General features: G+C 38.0%; 1 protein-coding gene across 2 annotated transcripts in view; it reads left to right on the top strand.

Moving 5' to 3' along the window:
• Nucleotides 1-18,681, top strand: part of RNLS (renalase, FAD-dependent amine oxidase) — a 215,524-nt gene that overhangs the window by 187,938 nt on the left and 8,905 nt on the right. For both annotated transcript variants that reach the window (XM_015558831.1, XM_006755852.2), the window contains one exon: nucleotides 534-709. In XM_015558831.1, coding sequence (XP_015414317.1) covers nucleotides 534-709 — 176 coding nt within the window. The remainder of the gene's footprint in view (nucleotides 1-533; nucleotides 710-18,681) is intronic.

Genomic DNA, 18,681 nt, shown 5'->3' with positions numbered 1-18,681 from the left:
AATATTATAAGGTCAAGTCTGTTTTTAGAGAAAAGCCTGATTTTTTTTAAGTGGTAACGATATTTTCCTCTAGCATTTAATAATGTCGACAAAACACTTTGAAATCCATTTATCAAAAAACAAATAAGTATTTTTTGAACATCTACTTTGTTCTTAGAACTCAAGGAGAACATGGGTAAGAAATGGTGCCTGCCCTAAAGAGTTTATAATTTAGTGGATGAGAAAAGATGAACATACCAATAATTTTAATTATACCCAGAGAAGTATATATTAGGTGCCCTTCCTTCCCATTCTTTAGCAAGACCTACAATGTATTTTCTAACGTACATCATGAATTTTTTCTTTCCTTCAGAGAAAATTGATTTTGGATTTCAGAAAGAGCCTACTTTTATGCTCTAAAGAGTAGAATGTGTTGCCCCTCCATTTATTGTCCGACTATTGTGATCAGTTCTTAAATCTGAGAGATTGAAAGACTGAGAGATTCTTCCATGTTATCCACCCTAAGATGTACCTTTATGTTCCTTTTATACTAGTGTCATCAGAAATCGGGCCTTCCCTTGCGATTCACACCACTGTCCCCTTTGGAGTTACACACTTGGAACACGGCATTGAGGAGGTGCAAGAGTTAATCTTCCAGCAGCTGGAAAACATTTTGCCAGGTTTGCCTCAGCCAGTTGCTACCAAATGCCAGAAATGGAGACATTCACAGGTAATCACGGAACCCAGTAGTATGAGTACAATTTTCTTAACAGCTCAGCAGAACTGACTTGGCTTTTTCTGATCCTTTTGCCTAATGTGTAAGCATAAACGTCTGCGGGTTTTATTATCCTGTTATTTCTCAATAAGAAATGCATACAATTTTCCCCAATCTAATGTGCAAATTTTAGCATCTCCAGACATATACCCTGAAAAGCTTGGCTTTCCTATGCAAGCAAGACAAGTTACATATCCAAATGCAGCTGTTTCCCTGGGGTTTTTCTAAATCAGTACTGTGGTTATATAGAAACCACTGTAACCTCCCAAATTTTTGCAATACGTCAAATTAACCTCATTAAGTGTATTTTGCTACCACAGTTTTCATTTTTATTAAGTTCCCACTTTGGTTTTGACTGCTGCCAGCAGAGCTCTTTGCGGGAGAAAGATGAATGCCTGCATAGATCAGCCAGTTAGGCTGGTTTTCAGGGTTAGATAAACCTGCTGATCTCAGGACTAGTTCAGACTGAAAGCTCTGTAACACTAAGTAAATGTTGACTTTTCTGAAAGTTGCTGCATATTTCAGGAGAAGTTTGTGAGTATTCCTAGAAAAAGCCTTTTGATCTGTAAACTCTGTTTCGAAGTTATTTAGGGACAGTGGAGCAAAGGGCAGGAAGGGAAAGACACAGTGAGTTGTCTATTTTTTTTCTTCTAAGATTTCTGAGCCCATGGATGATTTATCAGCACTATTGTTCATCTCAGCTGTAAGCCTTCAGAAAGAGTGGTATTGTGAGATATCGCAGCAGATTTTGTATATGTTAAAGGGTTTTCCAAAATAAAAGGAAAGGGGAGATTGTAAATGACTTCCTAAAATTGCTACAGGAATATGTGTTTACCCACATTCTCGAGTTAAATTATACAGGGAACCTAGTACACAGCTAGATAACAGTATACAGCAAGTCACTTTGCAATTTATAAACATCCTTTAAAGAAACAATGGTTTATGAGTTTCTTCCTGTGACTTCCTTTAAATAATTTATTAATAAGCCAAAAATATGGGTTAAAGTCTACTCATTTCTTAAAATTTAAAATGTTGTAGAAATAGATTGGACCTTCCCACAAAATGGCCTATTCAAAGTTGTGCAATATCACAAAACGTAATAAAAAAAGTTTTTTGAACACGAAGTACATCCAAACCCTAGAAATGCTTTTTATTACAATTTGGATGCTCTCTCTTAAAATTATTCCAGCACATTTACGGCTCTGTAGTCATTAAATCTACATTGCTGCAAAGCCTGAAAGGGAATAAGTTGTCATTCAACCTTAGAAGTTTGCATTTTCCACCATTCATATACTTCCCTAGTACCCTGAGCAGCATTCTACAGAACATAGCATTGTCATTGATAGCAGAGATCTTACCTGCATTGTGAGATGATAGCTAGATAGGTGATAGCTAGATAGATGATAGATAGATAGATGATAGATAGAATCTCTACATCATCTTAGAAAAAGAAATAATGACAGGTTCAGAGACTTAATAGCATTTAACTACTTAGTTTTCAATTATTACTTCCAAGAGAACATTTCTTCAATGCTTTTATAAGGTCCATCTTAGCCTTTGAACTGTAACATAAATGTGTTCACCCCTCCTCCCTTGCCATCCAGAACACATGATCTACCTTTGATAATTCATCAATGTTTGTGTATGGATATGGTCTAATATAGTGCTTACACTGAAGGGAAGGATGGTGTAGAAATAAAGACACACACAAAAAAGACAGAGGAACAAACAACTGGTTTTGACCTTTTTCCTATTTCTAATTAATGGTACCGTCCTGTTGTAGGGGAAATTCCACCCATATTTTTTCCAGCCTGTGTTCCCTCTTTTTTCTCCACCCATCTCCTGCTCTTCCCAAATCTTCCCCTATTTTTCACACTCTACCCCTTCTTTTCTTCTCTCTCTCTGACCTTTAAACCCTCATTTTATGAAATCCTTGACAGAGCACAGAACTGCTGTCCCATACTTCAGGCAGTGGTGGTATACCCCTCGTTTCTACACCCCTCAAACTTAACTTTTTATCTACATTCATTTTTGTTTTCTCTTTTTTTGTGTGATCCCTATACTGCTGGGTTGGTTGGGAGAAGAAGAGAAAGGGAGGTTGCAGTGATGAGCACCCACAATGTGGCAGACCTGGAGCTGGGCAATTCTAAGATGTGTTCTCACTTAGAATATCAAAGTAGCCCCAGAGGTTGCTAGTTGTAACCACTACACCACTGAGAAAAACAACTCCTGGGAGGATGAACAAAATTCCCGTAGGCCCATTGGCTAGTAATGACAAAACCCACCCATCCATTTGTCTCTCGAGTCCTTCACTTTTTTTCTCTGACTCTGTGTTTCCTCTTCACAGACCCCATTCCTATCACCACAAATTCCATAGTTTAAAACAACATAAATGTATTATCTTACAGTTCTGGAGTTCAGAAGTTCAAGGTGGGTCTCACTAAAATCAAGGTGTTGGCAGGGCTGTGCTTCTTCTGGTGCAGCTTCTGGGAGAGAATCCATGTTCTTGCCTTTACATTTTCTAGCAGCTGCCCACAGTCCTTGGCTGGAGCCCCTTCCGCCATCTTCAGAGCCAGCAACGTGGGGAAAGTCGTTTTCACTCTGACCTGTTCTTCTGCCTCACACATTCTTTAAGGACCCCTGTGATTACATTGGGCTCACCTGGATAATCGAGGCTACTTTCCCACATTGGGCTCACCTGGATGATCTAGGCTTCTTTCCCCATTACCCTTTATGAGAAGAGCATCAGTCCTTTAAGGCTCAAGGCACTCAAAGGAAGTGAGTGCTGTCTGAATAAGACAAGGGAGTGTTGTGTGGGGCGGGGGAGGCAATTTCTTGTTTTCCCATGTTGTTCTCCCAGGGTTGCCTCTAAAATCACACACCACATTGGCAGCAGGAAGGTGAAAGATTTTGATTCTTTACTCATTTATTAAATAAGCATGTAATGAGTGCCTGAGACATGGCTAGTACTCGGCTCATAGAACCCTAGAGGGTTGCTGAAGGCCTCTCCTAAAACACTAAATGAAATGTTTTTGTCTTGAGTAAGATAACGGTGCATTCTTGTGGGTGCTGCTCATCAAGGAGGAAAAAGGCAGATGAGGAAAGAAGGCGTGTAGGAAAGACTTGGGAGCTGCTCTGTGCCTCCCATTTGGGGTTTGAATAAAACACTGGAGTAGGTGGTGCAAACAAACTTAGCAAAGCGATGGCAGATCTTCCGTGGTTCTCGGTTCCTCCCTTTTGCAGCTATTTGCCCTCCATAATTTAAATGTTTATCCAGTTAATATAGCTCGATACCTGGGCTGTGAAACATTGAATTAGGGTTTCTGTAACTAATATGCTATATTCATCTTTTCAGCGGAAGAGTAATAACTGAAGACGCCTTTCCTTGTACCTTGATGGGGACATGTAATCAGTTTGATAATCTTAATATTCTCACCACTACTACTTGCTGTGCTCTCCTCTGTTTCAGGTTCTCTCATGATGCTCTCTCAAACTATATGTCTGGTTTGCTTGAAATTTTAATTTTCCCCATCAGTGGCCATTTTCTTCACTTTATTTGCACACAAATGGATTATTTTTTTGTTATTACCAAATGTATTTTTAAATAATAAGGAGAGTCCTAGCTGGTTTTGCTCAGTGGATAGAGCGTCAGCCTGTGGACTGAAGGGTCTCAGGTTCGATTCCGACCAAAGGCTGATGCCCGGGTTGCAGGCTCAATCCCCTCCCCCAAGTAGAGGGCATGCAGGAAGCAGCCAATCAACGATTGTCTCTCATTAGTGTTTCTATTTCTCTATCCCTCTCCCTTCCTCTCTGAAATCAATAAAAATATATTTTTTTAAAAAAGGAAATTCTGAGGTAACTATATGCTTAGGAGAAACTAATAAACAAAGGTTTAAAAAAAACAATAAGGAGAACAGGAGGGGAATTTAGGGGGATAAGAAAGAGGAGAGGGAGGTAGCAAAGGAATACATTGGTACCTTTTGCCAACTAAATAGATTTGGACTAGCATATTAAGCTTTTGTGATAGAATTAGAACTCAGTTGTCTTCTATAGTTACATTTCCTCATTTGGTCTTTTGCCCTGAGCCTGTACTTTCTCCCCAATGGTAGTCTTTTCATATTTTTTTTTAAGAAGAAGGATCATGAACTCTTTATGAATCTGATAAAAGCTATAGACATGAAAATTGTCATTATTTCAAAATACGCAAGTACATATAAACACAACATTGCATATAATTATGAGGCTTTATAAGCAACCTAAAGTCCTCCCTTAAACACAGCATTCATGACACCTGCTGTGAAAGTCTTTTTACTATCACCTCAATAAATCAAGGGCTTATTATGTCCCAGTCTTGTGTTGCAAAGAAACACAATTCAAACAAAAGGAATGTAAAGCAATTCAAGTTTCTACTAGCATGTTTTATAGAACTTTAAAGAACATTGAAAATATTTCATCCTCGGGAGTAAGTGTTAAGTCTCTGTTCTCCTTCACTGTATATCCCCCTCTGGAAGCTCCGTCAAATTTATTTGCACCCTTACGAATTCCCCGCACAGTTTACTCTGACAATCAGCCATGTGGCTCATCTCTTTTTCTATCTTTTCTCTCTTCAGCCTCCCATTCACATGCTCCACTTTTGACTCAATCCTTTTTATTTCCTCCTTAGACAAGTAGAACTTTGCCTTTTTCAAAGCAAAGGGGCTTCTCTTTCAGAGCCTGACATGCATTCTTCGGCATATTATCAGTTGGGTCGGATGGTTGCAATCTGAACCAATCAAAGTCATTTGGACTTAAACCTTTTTAATAAAATGGATGGTCAACTTTGACAATTTTTTTAAAAATGCTTTTATAGCAACAACTAAAGAAATACAGCTGTTTGTGTTCATCTGTTTTAATGTGACTTGTAGGCTGAATCTAAAAGCAGTTCAAAGCTGGTACCCCTAGGAGACATTGGCCAGTGCATCGTTATGGATTTCAATATATGGTCTTCTAGGATAAGTATTTGAAAGAAAATAATCAATGTGTTTATGAGTTTAAGTACATTTGTTATGTTGTTTAGTAGTGTGTTTCTGCAATAAAATCATGCTTTTTTTTGGTCATTCTGCCACTAGTCCTATGACTTTTCTCCCACATTTGTGTTTATAATTCCTTTTTTTAATAATGTGCTGTGATTATGATCTTGGACTTCAGAGTTAGACAGACTTTGGTTCAAACCTTGGCTCTCCGTATGCCTTTGAGCAAGCTAGATGGCAGCTCTGCCTCAGGGGCCTAAGCTATAAATGGTAACAACTGAACCTACCTGGAGGGTTAGTGGTTCAAGTGAATGAGAGAACACGGAAGAAAACATTTACTACAGACACTAGAACAAAGCGAGCTTTCAGTAAGTGTCACTAAGTAGTGGGAACAAGAGGATGAGGAGGAAAGGTGGCAGGTGAAGGTGCTTCCATGGCCCTTTCTTAGTCAGGACCTTAGCTCTATGTCCCTTGCTCTCTTTCATTGATTAACTCTCTTCATGCCCTCATGCTGCCCCATTTTTTTTTTCTTTTTTCATACCCTTCTCTTTTTAGCTTCTCGCTCTTCTCTTCTCTTCTCTCTGTTTTACATATGCAGATAGTTCTGGACAGGGATGTTTCAGAAGACTGATTCAATGCCAGAAGCTATGACACTTACTCATACCACAGGGACTGTTGAGTAATATAAGAACAAAGTGAGATAAAAATGGTGGATCCCTGTGGACACAAGCAACTCTTCTCACTTGAGTTTTTTTGAAGCTTATAGATTTTTCAGCTTCTTGACATTCATTCCTAAACTAACTTGCACATTTTCCAGTGTTTGGCAAATTTAGCACATTTATGCCATGAGTCAACATTTCCTGGCATGAAATTATGGCCATGAGCAGTCTTGCCTATGTGCTATAAGTTTGCAGTAAACTAGGAAGAGCCAAACAGGCCTTTTGGGATCAGTGGACCATGGTATGACCCAATCCATCAATAGCAGGAACTCTAACAGGTGTCAGTCCTACGCAAACCATTGAGTAATCTTCCGCCTCTTTGTCACTAGCACATAATTAACTAGTTACTTCAGCTTGTTATGAGGTAGCTACATATGTATGAGATCATCAGCTGAGAAATGCTGATCATTGAATTAAGGATGTACAATCATAGTTTCATTGAGGTTTTATGAGGAGATATTTCCCCTTTTCACAAAATCCCATATTATGTGAGGTATTAAATGTTTTAACACATATATGTTTAATTAGATTATTTTACTCAAGTACTCAAGTGGGACTTACTCTGCCATGTAGTCAGCATCACACTTATTCAGAAGAACTAATTACTGTGAACAGGACTACTTTATAGAAAACTTTAAAAAGGTGTCTGTGTTGCCTTTCCTGAACAAATGTTACATATAGTCACCTGCACCCAATATTACTACTTAAAACTGGGTGATGGATGTTATTCTATGGGCATGGACACCATAAGAGAAATAGGCTCTTTTCTATCACTGTTACATAAAAGTTAAGTTTATTTGGTCTACTTAGAGTAGAGATCAGTGTTATGACATAAACCTAGCAAATGGAAAAAGTTTAGTTGACAAAAGCCATCTGTACCCACATTAGAAAGTAATAATATACATTCATCATTTCATGTAACACCAGGTATTAAGGTCCTACTATGTGCCAGACATTACTGGATTCTAAAGACTCAGAGACAGTTTCTTCCTTCAAGGAGTTTTCCATCTAATCAGCAAGGCCAACCACTAAACAGATAATCAAGTTATGGTGTAGTTTGTGATAAGAAAGGTATGCATGACGTACCATGTGAACAAAGAGCAGATTTCAGAGGAAGTGGTTATAAATAGCTTTCTAAAAGAAGATGTCCCTTGAGCTAAATTCTACAAGAAGTCAGAGAGGCAAAGGTAATGATGTTGGAATGATGTTCCACCAACACATGTATTTTCCCAGAAGCAGAAGAATTCAAAGTACATTCTTTCTCTTCACCTTGGTCTTTGACATTATCTGTTATAGCACTTCTATAAACCATGAAAGTCTACATCATCATTTTATTAGAGTGTGTCTATATCTATCTATACAAACACACATATTATCTCTCTTAAAAATTCCATTTATTAATCCCCTACTCTGTGTAGCTCACTGAGCTTTGTAGGTAATTCCCTTCATTCTCCAACCACGCAATGGAGTTTATACTCCTTCCCCATTGCATGGGTGAGAAAGTTGAGAATTAGAGAGCTCAGTAGCTTGTGTGAGGTTCTCCCACCAGGAAGTGGCAAAACTGGAATTCAAGCACAGGTCTATTTAAAAGCTAGTGTTTTTAAATACCTCACTCTACTGCTGGTAATTGTTTGAGTTCTGGCTTTCTCCCACGTATGACACATTCTCATACTATCACTTTTGCTGCTGTCAGTTAGAAATAATAATAGTTAACATGTATACTTTGAGTTTAGAAAACACTTTTATGCTTTTCTTCATTTGATCCCCACAACAATTCTGACATGTTAGGAAGTAAATATTGCTATTTTTGCTTTAAGTGAGGAAACTGGGGTTCATATTGAATGTTCTGCTTAACATTATGCAGCTAGTAAGGGACAAAATAGAAATTGGAACGTGTCACTTAAGATTCAGAAGCCCATGTTGCACACAATATACAAAAATTAACTAAACATGGATCATAGGCCTAAATGGAAAACCTTAAACTATAAATCCTCCAGATGAATACCTAGGAGAAACTCTTTGTGCTCGTGGGTTTGGCAAACATTTCTTAGATAGGACACAAAAAACCACAGGCCATAAAATAATTGATCAATTGGGCTCGATTAAAATTAAAAACAATGTTTTGTTAAGACATTGTTCAGCAAATGAAAAGACAAGCCACAGACTTAGAAAAAAATTTTGCAAAAACATATATCTGAGAAAAGACTGGTATCAAGAATATATAAAGAACTCTCACAAATCAGTAGTAAGAAAAAAATGGCCCAATCATTAAAAATGGGCAAAATATTTGAAAGAGTACTTTATATTTTTATTTTTCAATTACATTTTACTTTCAATATTATTTTATATTGGTTTCAGGTGTACAGCATATTTAACATTTTTTTAAATGGGCAAAGGACTTGAATAGACATTTCTCCAAAGAAGAGGTACAAATGGTCAAAAAGCACACAAAAAGATGTCCTATGTCATGAAGCATTAGGAGATTTCAAATTAAAACCACAATGAGATAACATTTCACACCCACTAGGATGGCTATCACTAAAAAAAGAATAAAGAAAAGAACAAGTGCAGTTGAGGATGCGAAGAAATTGGAATTCTTGTACCTTGTTGGAAATATAAAATGATTCAGACACTGTAGTAAACAGTTTGACAGTTTCTCTATAAGTTAAACAGAATTACAACATTACCAAGCTATCCCACTCCTATATACCCAAAAGCATTGAAAACGTGTTCAACCAAAAAATGTGTACACAAATATTTATAGCAGCACTATTCACAATAGCCAAAGGTAGAAAAAAACTATTTGTCCATCAACTGATGAAGGGATAAATAAAATGTGGTATATCCATGAAATGGAATATTATTCAGCCTTAAAAAGGAAGGAATTAACCTCAGTTTTTAAGAATCAATCATTATATGGGAAGTGTGTTCAACATATGTCTAATAACAAGACTCAGGGGAAATTATATAGAAATGCACATATTAAACATTTGAAGAACAACAAAAAAAGCAGTGAAGTACTGATATATGCCATGACATGGATGAACCTTGAAAACATTATGCTAAGTGAGAGAAACCAGACACAAAGGCTGGTTTCTTGAATGATTCCATTTACATGAAATATCCAGAATAGGCAAATTTATGGAGACAGAAAGCAGATAAGTCTTTGCCACTGGCTCTTAGTAATGGAAAGTTTGATGTTGTGTGTATTTTAACACAAAATAAAGAAAAGATGTCGATGGCTGTAAAAATGTTGACCATCCTTGGATTTTAGGAAATTGTAAATTAAAACTACAATGAGATACCACAATATACCTACTGGAATAGCTCAAATTAAAGACTCTAAAGATACCAAATACCGGTGAAGATGTATAGCAACTGAAATTGTCACATGGCAGAGCCCCTTGGGGAAGGAGTTTTGTAGTTTATTAAAAAATTAAATATATACTTACCATATGACCCAGCCATCCTCCTCTGAGGGATTTACCCAAGAGAAATAAAGACCTATATCCACATAAAGTTCTATTTGCAAATCTTCACAGCAGCTTTACTAACAATTGCCCCAAACTGGAAAAATCCTGAATATTCATCCCCTGGTAAATGAACAGACTGTTGTACATCCATAAATGAAAACTACTCAGTGATAAAATAAAACGAACTAGTAATAGCATGAGTGGATCTCAGAAGCATTATCTAAGTGAAAGAAGCCAGACTCAAAGACGACGTATTGTATTATTCTATTTATATGGCTTTCTGGAATAGGGACAGAAAACTGATCCGTGGTTGCCAGGAGCTGTGATTGGGAGAAGAGAGTTAATTACAAAAAGGGAAGGGGAATTTGCGGGAAGCGCAGGGGTGTTAATGGAAATGTTCTCTATGTTGCTTATAGGGGTAGTTAACACAACTGTATACTTTGGCAAAACTTATGGAACAGTACACATAGGGTGAATTTTACCGTATTATAAATTACTCCTCAGTTAAGCTGACTTGAAACCGCTTGTTTTGTATCCTCCATTATTGTCTCTCTGAGGCGCACATGCATTGACCCTTTTATTTCCCAGTGTTAAAAGTAGAAGGAAGGTTGTTTCTAAACCTGAGGATCAAAATGGTTGCAATCTTTCTGCCATAATTGCACATCCCAAAGAAAAGGCTGTTAGGTTCGTTCAACGTGAGTGAGAACCAGAAAGAAATAATGACCATGCTTCTGGGCCGTCAAGAAGAGAAAGGGAATAGGAGAAGGGATGAAGAAAGGTAGAATTAGTGGGAAATTAAGCAGCTATTAACTGGGGAAAGGCGTGTTAGGCTCAGTTGAGTAGGAAAGATGAATTCGAGATTATTTCCAGACTCACAATCAAAAGCATATTTTGCCCCCTGCATCTTTGGATCCCAAACAGTGGGGTTCTTTGAGAGATTGTTGTACAACACTTTCATTTAGACGGAAAGAAAAGGATTCCAGCCTGTTAAATCACCTTGTGGCTGGTGACTGGTCGCACCTTACACAGTGCTCGGCAACTACTGGGAACACAACAGATATTTGAGGGGTTAATGAGTGAGTATAGTAAAACTTGCTGAAGGACTGAGCTATTTTCTATTAAATTAAAAACCCTACAGGGAAATGTAATACAACTATTGTTTTGTCCATTATTACTGCAACAGCACTAGAGGAAACAGTATCTCTTTCTTTATTGTGTGCTTGTCCTGAACAAATCCTCATCAAAATAGACTGCTCCAATGTTTAAAAGATAGACTAGATCTAAACGGATTCAATATAGACTTCAGCAACTGAATATACAATTTCAGCCAAGTATGTGTTTTGCAGTTCAAGCCCACTAAAGCTGCTACATGGATCATATAAGTGATTTGTGGCACATTCAGCCTGCATCTACCCAATGGTTTATTCAAATAGAATAGACAAACACCAATAAAGTGAAAAGCTCCACTGAGAATTGACCAAACCACATCACTTTCTTCACACCTCAGATATTCCAACCAATAGTAATTTTATAGCAGCTCTTCATAGTATCAGAGACAGAGCTCTCTCTGTAGCAGGAACCCACAATACAAGCAAACCTTTCCCTAACGCACAACAAAGAAATGAGTTTATGAAATCACCATTAAATATAATTGAACACTGGAGAGATGAGTAGAACAGAGGCAAGATGAGATGATGAACATAACACATAGGAACCAATTAAAAATGTACCATCTCTGCAGAAAAACACGCAGTGTTGAGAAAGCTTTTTATGAATATTAAGTACTATAACATAATATAGGACTGAGAGTCTCAAATACCAGTGGCCAAAAGATGTAGAATATTTTTAAGGAAATATACCTAAAATAGATTAAATGGTAAAAATCAATGCCCCCAATTTATCATTATTATCCCAGTTTTGAGAATCACTTATCTTTATAATAAGCAATGTATGGTTAATAAATAATCCTTATTATCACTTTTCCTAATAAGTTAACCAAATATTCAATTTCTGCTGCTTATGTTCCATGGCATGGTTTCAGGTTTACACTGGCAGCAGAATAGAGGCAGTGAGGAAATGGATGATTCAGCTCCATACCATGTATGTATGTGTGTGTGTGTGTATGTTTATATATATACATATATATGTATATATGTGTGTGTGTGTGTGTGTGTGTGTGTGTATCATATATATATGATTTCTGGCTATGCCACAAAAATCTGAGCATAGAGAGTTGACTATTCTAAGAAAAAATTTTCAAAAGATAGAGACATCATAAATTAGCTAGGTCACCCAGAAAAATTGTTTTTGTTTTTCTCTGACACCTATAGCTTTGTATTTACCACCTCCCAGAGAAAAAAATTATATAAGTGACTATTTAAACTTCTTGTCTGTGCGTGTTTACTGCAGCTTTGCCATAGCTTTGGAAATAACATGGACTATGTCGCTGTGGCCTCCCCATTTTTCGAAATAAGGACAAACATCTGTATATCTTATCATACATATACATAGACACACATACACATTCATTTAATTAAATGTTACACACTTTTCAAGGTATTTTTTACAATGGCATTTTATGAGATAGGGTGAACTATCTGAGTAAGAAACTATCTTCACTTCCTATTTGAAATTCAGGGTGATTCCAATATTCGTGGTGCTTTTGCTTGCGGTCTACAAAAGGTGAGGTACAGGCAGAAAATTCAGCTTTCCAGGGGTGATGACATAAGTGTCAGAGCAAGGGTTATGGGTCTAGATATCCCCAGGACAGTGCACCTAAAAGAACTGGGTTAAAATGGTGAGGTGTCACGTGTGATAAACTTGGCAATTCAGAAAGAAAAAGAAAAATTTAGAGACTGAGAAACCAAAGTAAATTATTTTCATAAAGAAAAAAAGTTCCACTGCATTTAAAGACCATTTGAACACTGAGAATTTGAAACTTTCAAAAGTTTGAAGTTGTGTTATGGTTGTTGTTGTTTTGGCCCATGTGAACACATTCTTTGAGCAAACATTCAGCATTAACTATGCTGGGAATACAAAAATGAATAAGACACAACCCTCATAGCTTTCTCATGAAGGCTTTTAAACATCCAGTATCTCTTACTGTATGCAATGTGGTGAGTTAAGTGAAGAGGGAGCAGCAACCCTTTATTGCATTTGCATCAAATTCCAGAGATTTTTAAAAAATAAAAAAAAAGAAATAGGAGCATTACATTTTTTAATTTAACCAATAGAAAACATTTTGTACTCTTACAAGAAAAAGTTTATATTCAACTTTCATTTCTCAGGTCTTCCTTTCCTGTACCATGGAAATTTGCTTAGAGGTAGATAGTATTTTTCACTATTGATATAATAGTAAAGTCCCATCTTTTTCTTTTTTAAATTTTTAAAATTTTTATTAAGTTTATTGAACTGACATTGGTTAATAAAATTCTATAATACATCATCTGTATATTGTATGTGTGTTCACCACTCAAAGTCAGATCTCCTTCTGTCACTACATATTTGACTCCCATTATCCTTTACTATCTCCCTCTTCCACACACACCCCTTCTCTCTGGTAACCACCATACTGTTGTCTGCGTCTGAGTTTTTATTTGTTTGCCTTGTTTTTTTGTTTGTTGCTTTCAGTTTGTAGCCCACATATGAGTAAAATCACATGGTTCTTCACTTTTTTCATCTGACTTATTTCAAGATCAATCCATGTTGTCACTAACGGCAGTATTTCATCTTTTCTTATGGCTGAGTAGTATTCCATTGTATGTATGTGCCGCATCTTCTTTATCCAATTATCTATTGAAGTCCCATCTTTTTCAAAGTGCTTGGACTAGTTCCCCATCTATAAATATGCAAACAAATATTTCCATTGGCATCAGCATAAATTCTGACCTCTCCTTCATTTATTTACATTTCTCCTTGTTTTCAAAAGCAGGCCTATGATAAGATGCCTCAGGGATAAGGTAAGAATGAAATGTTTACAGAGAATCCATACAGCCACATTTACCCTCTAGGTACATGAATTTGAAGGTAGGTATTTATTCCACATTTAATTAAGTCTTACCCCCCAAATCCCTATTTTTCACCACATCTTTTATGATTACTGCCTTAATATTTGCACAGAAGAGAGGTTGTGCATGTTTCTGGGTAGTTAGTCTTATACAAGGTTTTATTCTGCTTTTAAAAATTATTCATTCACTCACCAAATCCAAACTAAGGTTGTCCAGTGTTACCTGAGCTTACTGATGGGTTTTTAAAGCCAGCCTTTGCTGCCCCACCTACACTCTGTCTTTATGGAAAACACTCGTCAGACTGACAAAGACTTTGCTCTCAGCCACGTCAAGCGCCTTGTGCCAGTGCAGTGGTTCGAAGCATTTTTATTTCATGGACCAGTAAAATCTCTCTACACTGAGATAATATTGCTATCATTTTATTCTGCAGTTATGAATTTAAAAAGCAAAACACAGCTACAAGAATTTAATGAAAAGAATAACAAAAAAAATAGTGAAGACATAACTTCAGAGGAAATTTATAAATAGAAGACATTTAGCCCTATAAAAAAGCTCATAATTCTCCTTATTTTTTCTCTTCTTGCCATAGATTGACTTTTGGGAACCACTTCCTTCGAGCTCTGCATAGGGGCTATAAAAGAATAAGTTAACCAAATATTCAATTTCTGCTGTTTATGTTCCATGGCATGGTTTCAGGTTTACACTGGCAGCAGAATAGAGGCAGTGAGGAAATGGATGATTCAGCTCCATACCATCACAGCCTTCCTAGCTATTCACACTGCCAGTGCGGTCGGTACCTCACACGCACAACGGGCAGGGAAATGCCAGTGTAAGGAGATTATTACTCAGAGTTTGCCCCAATCAAGCTAGTGTGCAACTAAGAGACATTAAGATTTAAAGAGTCACCCTCAGACACTGAAATTGATAAAAATAAATGAATTTCTTAAACAAAGATGCTGTGTGAATCTCAAAAGCACAAGCGATGGCTTGGACATCTCCATCTGCTTTCCAGACTCAGGCATACTCAAGACTAATTAAAGTGACCCTTGGGAATGTAATGGAATATTAGAAAGCAGTAAAATTACCTACAGTCTTTTACAACACCTTGGGCTCACTGGCTTTTCAATGTGAATGATCTCAAATGCAGATGAGAAATAGATCAGTATTATGGAGGAATTATATTGGTTTCACACATGTTTGTGTTTTCAAGTGATCAGGTTGAGTTTTCTCACCAGCCGAGATAAAGCCTCAGCAAGTAAAACAAAAAAATCAAAAAAACTGAAATGTCCAAAGATGCCTTCCTTTAGTGAAAATAGCGACTGTCTCAGTGGCCTTAAGAACCGCTGGGTTTTCCATCATGTGAAGTTCGTCAGCAAAGGTGCAAGTGCTGATGAAAAAACCCCACAAAGACATTTCCCCTTCGCTAAAACAACAGATTGATGAAGAAGGCTACATCCTGGATCATATTTTTAATGCAGATCAAAATAGTCTCTTTTAAAAGCAACTGCCCCTAGAACCTACATCTCAAAGGAGGAAATAGGAGCCCCAGGGGTTAGGCTGCAAAGGATGCAGCACGGACTAGTAGCTAGAGGCAGGGGTTGGGAGAATGTTAACTGTGCTCCCCACTCTACTGTGATGTTTGTTGTTTTTGTTAATGCTTGGTTCAAAGTTCCCTACGTTTTGAGTCATCTGCCCCAACTCTGTTTTTCTCACAAGCCCTGATATTTTGGGTATGCAATTTTGTAGAACTATGGTTGTAGCCAGAATACCTGTATTTTTATTTTCACACGGCTGTCAAAGCCCCCGATGTAACCGATGGAGGGGAAGGGCAGTGATCTGGGGAGGGGCTATTAGAAGGTTACTCAGCATCATCTGGAGGAAATGACTCCTGATGGGATCCTAATTCTTTGCATTGACATGACTCTGGTTGGAGAAAGATAATGAATGTATCAGACTATCCTGGCTTAATGGGAGAAAAAAAAACCAGCAAAGAATACTTAATTCCCTTATTTCGAATTTTGTGTTTGCTCTGCAATCTTCTAACCCAGGATTGGTATATAGGATTTCTCTCAAGTGCCAACTGCAATTGACTGGTAGTGGCTGCCTGAAGCAATGAAGTGAGGAGGATGCTGAGACCACTTCTGGGCTCAGTGGGAAAGAATGCCACAATTGATTAGTGATGTCTGTCAGGAGTTGCCGAACGTGTGTCACCCCTCTAATCTATGACACAGTTGAGGAAATTTGCCTACTACGATAAATGGTCTGGGAAGGCAACCAGACTTGGTTCTGGAATCGGTACATTTACCTTTGTAAATGAACAAATTGATTCTCTGATAACCAGTCTATCTCTGTCAGTTTCACCTGAGGTTGCTCATTTGGTTGAACTGCAAAAAATGGAAGGTTTAAGCCAGCAATCTAAAGATCTTAGAAATCCTGACACCAAATGCTATTACCAGAAAACGCCCTCCTTGAAGGATCTTACCACTCATTATCTTTTGACTTATTATGTATTTACTATAGAGTACTCATCATACTCCTCCCCTTTCCCTTTTTAATACTTGCCATATGTCATCAATTATAAGATGCCACCATCCAGGTGGTATATACCAGGAGAGAGCCAGGCTTCTGTTTTTCACACATTCTACTGGTCTGATAGTGGGACCACCATGGAAACCTCTTGATATTTAAAATAATGAATTTTAAAAAATATTCTTATTGATTTCAGATAGGAAGGGAGAGGGAGAGACAGAAACATCAATGATGAGAGAGAATCATTGATCAGCTGCCTTCTGCACACCCCCCACTAGGGTTTGAGCCTACAACCTGGGCATGTGCCCTTGACCAGAATCAAACCAGGGACCCTTCAGACCGCAGGCCGACGCTCTATCCACTGAGCCAAACTGGCTAGGGCGATTAATGAGTTCTTTAAGGAGAAAAGACTGTGAATCCCAGTTGCTGCTTGAAAACTTTTCTCTTTTATGGATGAAAAAGTGCACAATCAGAACTTATGGAACAAGTGTCAGTGGCTCTGAAGAAACCCCCAGAAAGGGCAATTCAGTGGAGCCCTCTTGTGAGAAATGGTGCATTCCCAGGGTTCTGGGCCCCACAGAGGACAGGCTGCATTTGGGGGAGCGTGGGCACCAAACACTCTGAGTGTCCAGGGGAGGTCAAACTCTGAATGTGAAGAGGTTTTGGAAAGGCGTGGCCAATGTATTCCCCTTCTGTTTCCTTTTTATGTTTGCAAAAGACCTACATGTAAATAAGTTTGAAAGAACAGTTCTCGCCCTAGCCGGTTTGGCTCAGTGGATAGAGGGTCAGCCTGTGGACTGAGGGGTCCCAGGTTCAATTCCAGTCAAGGGCATGTACCTTGGTTGCGGGCACATCCCCAGTTGGGGGTGGAGGGGTGTGCAGGAGGCAGCTGATCAATGTTTCTCTCTCATCTGATATTTCTAACTATCCCTCTCCCTTCCTCTCTGTAAAAAATCAATAAAACATATATTTTTTTAAAAAGAACAGTTCTCATAAGTATAAAATGCAGCTTTAGATCACATTGACACCATTTGTTTTCCTCACTTTGGTACGTAAAATATCAGTGCCTCTTCCAATTGATGATGCCTTAGACTCAATGAAACGCAGTGTAATTTACACCCATAACAAGTGAGGAGATGCAGCCTTAAGAACCTGATTTGTTCCTGGGTTGTCCAAGATCTCTCTTCAAGTGAATTGCACATCTAGGATTAGAATTTATGAGACCTTAATCCTTGCCTCGCCCACTTGAACATGACTTAGTGCCATATTTTGGAAAGGTTGGTTCTAGTAACCAAATCAAGGGCTGGATGGCCCACTGGGAGTGGTCAGCGTAAAATACAGCCCTTCTATAGACCAAACCAAGAAGATTGGTCTCTATGAGTAGAGAGGTCTGACAGTCCAAGGGCATGCTTTAACTGTCGGCATGGGTATGGGAGGAAGAACGCCCACTGTTACGTGTGTCACTAAATTTTTTGCTAATTATCAACTATCATTTTCTGGAAATACCCTGTAGCCTACTTGTCTGCATCCCTCTTTTCATCTTTAAGTTCATTCTCACACAAAAGGAACATTTTTGTGTGTGTGAACTTTCACAATTAATAATCATGATACAAAAAACTATTAAGTTAAACAATACAAAATTGACAATATTTTACCATTTCTGACCTACAGAATCAGGAAGTTTGTGTGGTTCAACTTAATGGGTGACATACGAGATTTTCACGTAAAGCAGTTCACAACCAGAGACAAGAAGACAGCCTTCCATTCAACATTATTGAGAGCCTTCTAAGTACAATCCCTCTCCCACTGAAGCTTCTACCAGCTCTGTGGGAGCCTCTGAATAACATTTTCTGTGTAGGTCGTCCCCTATGAAGACCTTCTTTTGATCAACTGTATAAATAATATTCTATGTGGGGTGTTTTTTTTTTAACTCAATAAACATTTATTGTACACTTAACAAGGGCTGGCCACCAATCTCAGCCTTACATACAAAGATTAGTGCATCACAGTCTCTACACTTAGGAGCATGCAGTCTAGGAAGGAAGACAGGCACGGACATAATTACAGTGCAAAATAGCAAGTCACATAATGGATATAAATAACATGCTGAAAAGGCACTTACCCTGCCTGGAAGAGCAAGAAGACCTCAAAGCAGGTGACATTTGTATTGGTTCTTAAAGGATGACAACA

Source organism: Myotis davidii, unplaced genomic scaffold, assembly GCF_000327345.1.
Source record: "Myotis davidii unplaced genomic scaffold, ASM32734v1 scaffold933, whole genome shotgun sequence".
Lineage (NCBI taxonomy): Eukaryota > Metazoa > Chordata > Mammalia > Chiroptera > Vespertilionidae > Myotis > Myotis davidii.
This window is presented reverse-complemented; position numbering and strand designations above follow the sequence as displayed.